The sequence below is a fragment of the Rhinopithecus roxellana genome, chromosome 9 (assembly GCF_007565055.1).
Source record: "Rhinopithecus roxellana isolate Shanxi Qingling chromosome 9, ASM756505v1, whole genome shotgun sequence".
Lineage (NCBI taxonomy): Eukaryota > Metazoa > Chordata > Mammalia > Primates > Cercopithecidae > Rhinopithecus > Rhinopithecus roxellana.
The window spans coordinates 101,548,758-101,558,199 of NC_044557.1; the positions used below are offsets into that span (position 1 = coordinate 101,548,758).

General features: G+C 41.5%; 1 protein-coding gene across 1 annotated transcript; it reads right to left on the minus strand.

Moving 5' to 3' along the window:
* Positions 1–7,163: 7,163 nt before the first annotated feature.
* Positions 7,164–8,135, minus strand: LOC104662799 (coiled-coil domain-containing protein 144B-like; the record flags this gene model as incomplete). The annotated part of the gene is given in 3 exon segments (XM_010363910.2): positions 7,164–7,214; positions 7,216–7,637; positions 7,640–8,135. Coding segments are annotated over 3 exon segments (969 nt in total), but the record flags the coding sequence as incomplete, so codon positions are not given.
* Positions 8,136–9,442: the final 1,307 nt, after the last annotated feature.

A 9,442-nucleotide genomic window follows, 5' to 3' on the forward strand; every position in this document is an offset into this window, starting at 1 on the left:
CTGTGCCTTCCACCACATTTGGAAGCGTCCTAAGGCCTCCCCAGAAGCAGAAGCTGCTGTGCTTCCTGTACCGCCTGCAGAACTTTAAGCCAATTAAACCTCTTTTCTTTATAAATTACCCAGTTTCAGCTATTTCTTTCTAGCAATGTGAGAATGGACTAATACAGTACCACTATGCCAAAATGTATTCAGCCATTCCCATAGTGATGGATCCATTTGTTTCTACTTTTGTCACTGTAAACCACTACCTGCAATAAACCACTACACTTAATATTCTTGTATACAGGAGCTTGTGTATTTGTGCTTCTCCAGTTTGAAATTAATTTCTTTATAAAAATATCTAAAAACTTCAGTGATTCAAGAAAGGTATGCAATCTGATGTTACTATCAATAGAAAATAAATTATGTGAAAAACTTAATTATAACCCCCCAAAAACCTTCCAGTGCTTTTGCTGAAATGAAGGCAAAAAAATTAAATGGTATGGACTAGATACGTAATAATTTATGAATTATTCATATTCCTTTATTATTTATCCCAATATCAGCTTATCTGCAGAATAAACATTTGCAATATTAATTAGACTTGGATATCTTTGACATTTTGCTTACTTTTAGTCACATAAAATATGTAACTTTCCATGTATCTGTTGACTTTTGGTTCCAAAGATGTATTTGTAAAGGCAGGAGGAGATAACATTTTATTTAACAGTTTGTTAGTTAACTTACTGTGTAGCTTTAATTATTTAGGCATATGATAAGTGGGCCTTAATTTGTTCTCTCATCCAAGTTCTGCAAATCTTTGGAAGGGACTGACCCACTCTGTGTCCAGTGTATGCTCGCTAATTTGTTCCTTCCTTATTTATTCACAAATTATTTAGCACAAATTTGCTTAACATTTTCTATGAGCCAGGCATTGTTCTAGGTTCATGCATGCAGCAAACATTTATTGAGTGTCATTCGAGTGCTGAGGATTAGACTAGGTCATAAGAATATTCTGAGTAATGTGATCGATTGTAAGTGAAAGGAATTCAGTTCAGTGGGAAAGATATAAAAAGAGGGAAATAATTCAAACAGTGTGGTTAAGTGTTCACTCAGTGCATACACGATGCAATGACTACACACAGGAGAGAACACCTCAAGCTGGGGAAGTTGGGGCATCTTTACACAGAAGGAGTTAACATGTTGATGGGACTTAATGTGGGAGCTCAGCTGAGTGCTAACACTGGGTCCCAAATAAATACATAATACATATTATATAAATATAATCCATATTTATATTTATTTATAGTATACTATTTATATAATATAGTTTATATATTTATAAAAATGAAATATTTATTATATATACTATATAATATAAAATATAGTTTATATATTTATAATAATTTAAATATATTATGTATCTATTATATCATTATATATATATAAACTATAATTTAATATGTAATGCATTATCTAAATTTTGGACCACAGGAAAAACACATACACATAAGTAAAAAATAAAGCCTAAAATTGAGATGCTTTTACTCTTAGATTCTTAGCACTCAATTAAAATGTTGATGAGCCCTATGATGGAGAAGGGTAGAAAATTTTGGGGGGCGGTGAAGGAAAGATATGGCAGAAGAAGTTAAGAGCTTGAAGAAAGGGACAATCACTTGTGAGATTCCAGGTTTATTGATTGATTATGGTGAGATTTCAAGCATCTTGGGCGAGAAGAAAAGGTTTTCATGTTGTAGCTGCTTCGAACCCCTTCAGAAGTGGCAGTGTTGACTCTGGAGAGCTCAAGTATGGCAAAGAGGGAGCCTAGATTTTGTGCAAGCTGGCAACATGCAGATGAGAACAAAACAATGAGTGAGTGAATTTGCTTGAGCTGATGATTCTAGCCATAGGGGTGATTCACCCCAAACCAAACCTTCAGCAGCAGGTTGGTGTGGCCAACGTCAGCACAGTTATCATATCAGCCCTCTGCTTCGTGGGGCGGGGCTTGCCAAGGCCCCATCTGACCACCCAGACTGTTCTGAGATGCTGCCAGCATTTGCCTGGGGGTGTTTTTCTGATTCTGCTACCTCGATCCAGAAAAGCTGTCATTGCCCACAGCACAAAACTCTCTCACACCCCCACGTTCCATGATCTCACCTCTCCAAGATGGCAGCCAAGATTACCAGGAAAACAGCTCCAGGTAATGTTCACACAACCAAGCAGGAAGCAGAGTTTGTTCTGACCAATTCTTGTAATAAGAGATAGCCTGTGCTCAAAAATTACTGTCCCCCACCCAAGTATTCAGAATGAAACAAATTTTGAAAGTCAACAGATTAAACCCCTTTAACCTACCTGTCCAGTAGAGTTCTTCAACTTTCAGTAATGATAGAAAATAACTTCAAATGGATCATTAGATTAGACTCCTCATTAGGGGAATCCAAATTGAATCAATGATGAGAACTCAAATAGAAAATCCAGGCTTATAAAGTGAGTTTTCCTGAATTGCAATGAGGAATCCTTCATCTTCTAGCTTTAATTATTTTCTTTTGTTTGCATTTTAAAATGTGAGTGACCTTGAACAATTTCAAAGCATAACAGGGACACTGTGGAGCTGGGGTGAAGGCCCTAGCCTGAGAATTGCGAGGCTGGGGTCCTGGTTCACACCTGCTGTCAACTTATTTTAGACACTGTCAGGTCACCCTGCCTCCTTGAGACTCAGTTTCCTCTTCTATAAAATGAGAGTGTAGACCCAGCAATTCCCATATTATTGGCCTTTTGATCTTTTTATGGCCATTCTCTCCCACCAAACCAGAAACACCTCTAGAGTTGAGATGTGGCTTTTTCACTATTATATCCACAGTGACCAAATATGCATGAGTTCAAGTGAATGAAATGGAAGATCTCGCCAGTTCTAAATTCAGAAGTGTCCTCAATATTGCCTTCCCTCATCTTCAGCGCATTCAGTAGGCACAAGGCTGGGATGCATTATCCAGATTTTCTCTTTGGGACTGAGGCCCTCATGCCCAGAGATGCTGGGAGTGTCTTGTGGCCCCATCCCTACCCTGCAAAGAGAGCTACCTGGCTAAGGTTACCCTCCCTTCCTGGGGCACCATGCATTCAGTGACTGATCAATGAAGGGGTATAAATGCTTGTCTCCCTTTGCTGCAAGGCAGGGCCATCCCAGCTCCAGAGATCCCTGTAGCATCCACCGACGGCCTTTGTTACAACTGTAACACAGGCCACCTTCTCCCTCTGTCCAGTCCTGCTTCTTTCCCTTCTGAGGTTGTTCATCTTGAAATTCTCCCCTTCCCCCAGTGAGTTTACATCTCAAAGTCGGCTTCCCCTGAAACCTAACCTGCGACAGTGGGCGCCAGGAATGACCTTAGGGAAGAGACTAAGAACTCCATCATTGGTGGCAGGTGGAGCAACAGCAGTCCCTGTCATGTGCACCAATGCAATTGACACCACCCCCAGTGGTGAACTGGGATAGTACACCACGTGGGAGCAATAGATCAGGCTAAGCATGTGGACAGAGTAGTATAGACACAATAGAATTGGATGGCTGTTGTTGGAGAAAACAGATCTTTTTGAACAGGGGGGAAAAAAAAGACCCTCAATGATAAGAGGCTGAAGGCGTTTTATCAGCAATTAAAGGCTAAATGTGAAAGTCAGAGGGCCTCTTGTTGGCATACAAGAAACTCTTGAAGCCTGGAGAGAAGATAGAGCTGAGGATAAGGACAAGGATTAATCATAAAAGTAGTCACATTCTCAAGAAGTTTACATTCCCAAATAGAACAGAACTGCTGCAGCGAAGTTAGGATCTAATGAGAAAAAAATGGAACCCTGAGATGCGGTGGGGATATCTATGCCAATGTCTCTAGATAACTTGGAGCCCTCGGGGCCTCCCTGTTCTAGGCTTTCCTCCCCACTGCTCACAAGATGACTCAGAGGCCTCCGCCTTGTAACTCTCTCTCCCCAGGACTTTCCTCCACCTCCCTCCTGGCACTAGATCCGGAGCTACTAGAGTTGTCACAATGTAACTCCGACAGGGAATTCCTGGATCCAGTAAGGGAGGAATAGCTTTATCCACCAAGTGAGCTGGGTGTGGAACACGGTCTGCTGCACAGTCTGCACGTACCCTCAGAAGCAAGAGGGAATAGGACTGGATCTTGAGAGTGCTGGGTCCAGAGAATCAGAATGTCAAGCTGGCTGCGGTAGTGCTTATCAGCACTGGAGCACTCTATCATAATGTGGGATTTCATATCCTGGCAAGGACTGTGAAAGATGGTGCTACCATACTTCTAGAATGGCCCTGGGAAGCTCTGAGAAAGCCTAGCCAACACCAGGTGACAGAAATGCCAGGTCATGGTGGCAGATTGGGAAGGAGTCAAAATCTCCAAGAAGAGGACATGCTAGAATGGATATACTTTTAAGACCTGAAAACCTCCTGCAGAGAGGAAACTCTGTCTAGCAAAGTACTAAGAAATGCTCCGGTGTTAGGGTGCTGGTATTTCTCAGAAGCTCAGTGGTAACCCTCATCTGAAGACCACAGCTAATGGTAGGAGATGTAGTAACCAAACTGGGCTCCTGGTAATGAGAGAATCCTAAAAGAATAAAGGCCTGATAGTGCTTAACCAATAGAAGTAAGATTCATGCAATTATTATAATTAGTGGCAAAGTAGTATTGTGTCCTAGGAGGGCTTGGGGGAGCCCAGGATGACCAACCATTCTGATTTTCCCAGGGCTTTGGGATTTCCAGGGATGTAGAATGTTCAATGTTAAAACAGGGACAGTCTCTGCAAACCAGGATGGTGATCATCTTAGCGGTGGCCCATCTGGAGCTGTGATGGCTAAAAAAATAAGGCATACTGGTCAGGCATGGTGGCTCACACCTATGTTCCCAGCACTTTGGGAGACCGAGGAGGGTGGATCACCTGAGGTCAGGAGTTCAAGACCAGCCTTGCCAACATGGTGAAACCCCATCTCTATTAAAAATGCAAAACTTAGCTGGGCGTGGTGGCAGGTGCGTGTAATCCCAGCTAGGGAGGCTGAGGCAGGAGAATGGCTTGAACCCAGGAGGTGGAGGTTGCAGTAAGCCAAGATGGCACCACTGCACTACGGCCTGTATGACACAGCGAGACTCTGTGTCAAAACAAAAAAAAATAAGGCACACTTAGGGCAAGAGAGATGGAGAGACTTGGAGGATACTACTCAATATACAATAAGGATGTTAAGGGCAGCTAACCCAATACAAAGTAAAGATCCCCTGCTCAGTTTTCAGAACTAAGCCCATATTCAAACTCAGAACACATTGACCGAGAGAGAGGCCGAGTACTCAGGAGGAAGGTCCTGTGACACCATGGCAACATATCTGGCAGTGATTTCCCCAGTCCTTTCCCAAAGAGACCTGTGGCCATTTACTCAGGTAGTTACACCCAGGGGAAAGAGAGATAGCTGAATATTTCGAGGACTACTGGACATACGGTCCAACATATCATTGATACTTAAGACCTGAAGGGTTGACATGTTCCTGCCGGTAGATGTGGGGCCCGAGGTACCAGGTAATAAATGGAGTCTGGCTCACTATGTTTCCACTGGGTCCACAGATGAAACTAGTGGCCACTTCTCCAGTCCAAATGTGCAATTTGAGTGGGTATTCTTGGCAAGTCACTGAGCACCCACGTTGGTTCTTTGGTTTGTGAAGTAAGAGTGAGTGTAGTGGGAAAGACCAAGAGGAAGCTCTTGAAATTGCCCCCTCTCCACAGCCAACATGGTTAACCAAATTAATGTTTTATCCCTTGGGGGACAGTAGAGACTAGTGCTACCCTTAAAGGCCTAAAAGAATGATCCTTGACCATGACTTCACTGAATTCTCTCATCTGCCTCCTCCAAAGGCTAGATGCGTCCTGCTGGATGACAGTGGACTCCTGCAAAGACATTATTTCAACTGCAGCTGCTGCGTCAGAAGTCAGATCTTAATTAGGGCTGGCTAGCTTCAGGCACACTGGAGGCTGCCACTGATTTGGTAAATGGGTCTTTTTTTTTTCTCTTCAGTAAAAGATAACTATTAATATGACATTAAAAGATAACAAAGGTAATACAATTACATATGAAAAAATGTTAAAAAGCACAATATATCAAGACTTCTTACAAAATGGAAAAAGACTAACACTTCAAAAGAAAAGCAGGCAAAGTATGTAAGTTTCCATACAGACATACAAAAGATAAATGGCCTGTAATCATATGAAGAAGTGCTCAACCTTACTGATGAAGTAAAACAAGATGCTATTGTTCATTTACTTAATCTTCAAAATTTATAGACAGTGTCAAAATTCTTGGAAAACAGTACAGTGAGTGGGAGGGCAAACTGAAGAGCAATGTGTCTATCAAGTTTTTCAACATGCTGGAAGAGGTCAAATACATTTCCTTTTCTAGGACTCCATTTTCCTTTACTAGGAATCAATTTGTATACCTCAAGACGGGCTCACTCAACTCCATCCTCATCTCTTTGTAGGGTGACCTATTGAACTATAGGGGACTAGGAAGCTAAAGGGTGTACTTGGCAAACTCCTTTAAAGCTTGGCTCATCAAGTGGCTGAGCTTCTGTTAAACAGGCCCGCTCTCAGAGGATCTGGAAGGTGCAAGGGAGTGGAAAGCTTCCCTTCTGCAGCTTCTCCTGGAAAACATGGCTGGAAGGTACTCGCTCTTCTGTGGCAGGGGAGCAGAGGTTCTGGGGAGTGTTCCATCGTTTTCTGGTCAGTATGGGGCAGGCACAGAGTCTGCTTTGCTGGCATGGACTGCACATCAGGTATTACTTCCTTTTCTGACTTTTACAGAAAACAGATACTGTCCGCATAGCTTTGTGTCTTCTTCTGGCACCATTTCAGTAGAGCATTGTGCTTGGAACCACCATATTCCCGGGCCAAGGCCGCCAGAGGGTCTTTTCTCAGAATTAATTTTCTTTTGAGCCATTTCTAGTTCCTTTTCTTTCCTGGTCAGAATCTGATCTTGTAATATTCTGGCATTCTGTTCTTCAGAAACTTGCTTCTCAGCATCGTTTTGCTCCTGCATAACCGGATCCACGTTCATTCCTACTGTCCTCAATTCTTTAACAAGTCTTCTCAGATTCCATTCAAGTTGTTGCTTTGTTCCAACCACTTTCTTTTATTCCTTTTCTTTTATTCTTAACTGTTCACGATATTTATTATACAATATATTGGCATTTCTTTTCTCCTCATTTTGTTGTTTTAAGGCAAATCTCAAATCGTACAGCTCTTTCTCCCATTCAATTTTTTGAAGCTCTAACTGTAATTTTGTCTTTTTTGTTTCAAATAGCTCATTTTGTAGTACACTGAGCATATTTTCCATGTGTTTAATTTTTACTCTAAGTCGGTCACAGCGATTATTCTTAAGTTTCAGTAAGCGTTCACATAAAAAAAATGTGTCTTGGATTCTTGATAGGCTAACAGAATCTCTACACTCCATTCTAAGTTGTTCCATCAGCAACATAAAGTTCTCATAAACAGAATGAGACAACTCACAGTCCTCTGAGGCTATTTCAGATGGCTCCACTGAGTCAGCAAAGTCAGCCCCAGGATGTACTTGCTTTTTGACCTTGTTATTTTGATTAGATGTTTTATCTGCAGACCTGTCATGGTCTCCATTTCCTTCCTAGGAATCTGCTGATTTAGTCCATCATCATCACTGCCAACAGTAGCACCATCAGTTAGGGTTCCTGTTGATTTTGTTCTATTACTTCTGTGCTTCTCCACTTCTTCTTCAACCTCTTTCTGAAGTTGAACAGTTTCTTTCTTCAAAGCCAGCAACTCTTCTTCTAATGTGTCGACCTCATTCTTAAACTTTTGTATGTCTTGCTGTAATTTCTCATATAGATATACTTCTGATGTTCTGTCAGAATCTGGTGGTAAAGAACTCAGATTTTCTAATTTAGGTTTCAGGCTTTTATAGCTATTTGTACTGCAACTGTCACTATTTTGGTTCATATTTTTTGTCATTTCCAAATCAAACTCTTGGTCTTCTTTCATTTCAACTGTAACCACTTGTGGGTTCCTTGCTTTCTTAGTGCCTGCATCATTATGGAAATTCTTATCTGTACTAAAAATATGTTCAATGCCTGGTTCATTATCACTGTCACATTTTTAAATGAATAACTGAGCTCCTTAACCTTATTGATTTCACCATGGATGGGTGAAAACCTCACCACAGACTGATACTAGTCTGAGGACAGGACAAGGAAACTATAGTTCTGATAACTGCAAATGTTTCCTTTGTTTCCCTGTCTCTTTATGTGGTTATCTTCCAGTTACCCTCCATATGAGGGGTCAGCAAACTATAGGCCATGGGGCAAATCCAGTCTGCCTTATAGTTTTGTAAATAAAGTTTTACTGGAGCTCAGTCACGTGTCTTTGCTTACCTATTATCTACGACTGTTTTCATACTTCAACAGCAGGGTTGAATAGGAATGACAGACCACATGAAAAAGCCCTGTACAGAAAAAGCTTGCCAATCCCTGCTTTATACCATAACCAGAATGCCCTCATACTCAAATATAATCATGTGACTCCCCAGCTCACTATTCTCCAATGAATCCCTACAGTAAACATTGCTGTCTCGCTACCCAATAGCGATTCCCTGTTCTGTCTTGCTGGAGAAACACACGTCTATTTGGGTATTTATCATGCCAATAGCCCTCCCAACTCCAAAAGAAGAAATGATTATTCTAAGCTCATCACAGTAATTACATTTGCTTTCCCAGTGCCTGGTTTAGGAATGAGCATGTGGTAGGACCCAGCCAATAAAATGTTACAGGAAGTCCACCACACACTTCTGAGTCTTCTCCCTAACTAAAAGAAACATGCAAAGAAAAGCCACCCTTTCAGCCTTCAGATAATGTAGTGAGACCATAATGTTTGGAGCTGTTGCTAATTAGCCATGAAAACGGACATGAACAAAACACTGTGATATCACTGAACCGTCAGAACAACTCTGGTGACTACTGTTTTAGCCACTGTTAATTAGGTCATCTAGTATTTTCAGCCCACAGCATTCTACCTGGTACATCTCCCATGGCCTGCAGGAAAAGATCTACTTGTTTCTTTTTCTTTTTTCTTTTTCCCTTTTTTTTTTTTTTTTTTTTTTTTTGAGACAGAATCCCGCCCCGTCACCCAGGCTGGAGTGCAGCAGCACAATCTCGGCTCACTGCAGCCTCCGCCTCCCAGGCCCAAGCGATTCTCCTGCCTCAGCCTCCCGAGTAAATGGGACCACAGGCATGTGCCTATTATCTCAGGTTGTACATAACTGAGATGCAGTTTGCACAATAATGAAGGTTTATTGGGAGAAACTGGCTAATGAAATGAGTAGGATTTGATAAAGTATGAAAGGAAGCAAATTCCTTTTCCCCATTGTTTTCTTTAAATTTTGTTATATTTTTCTTCCCTACCCC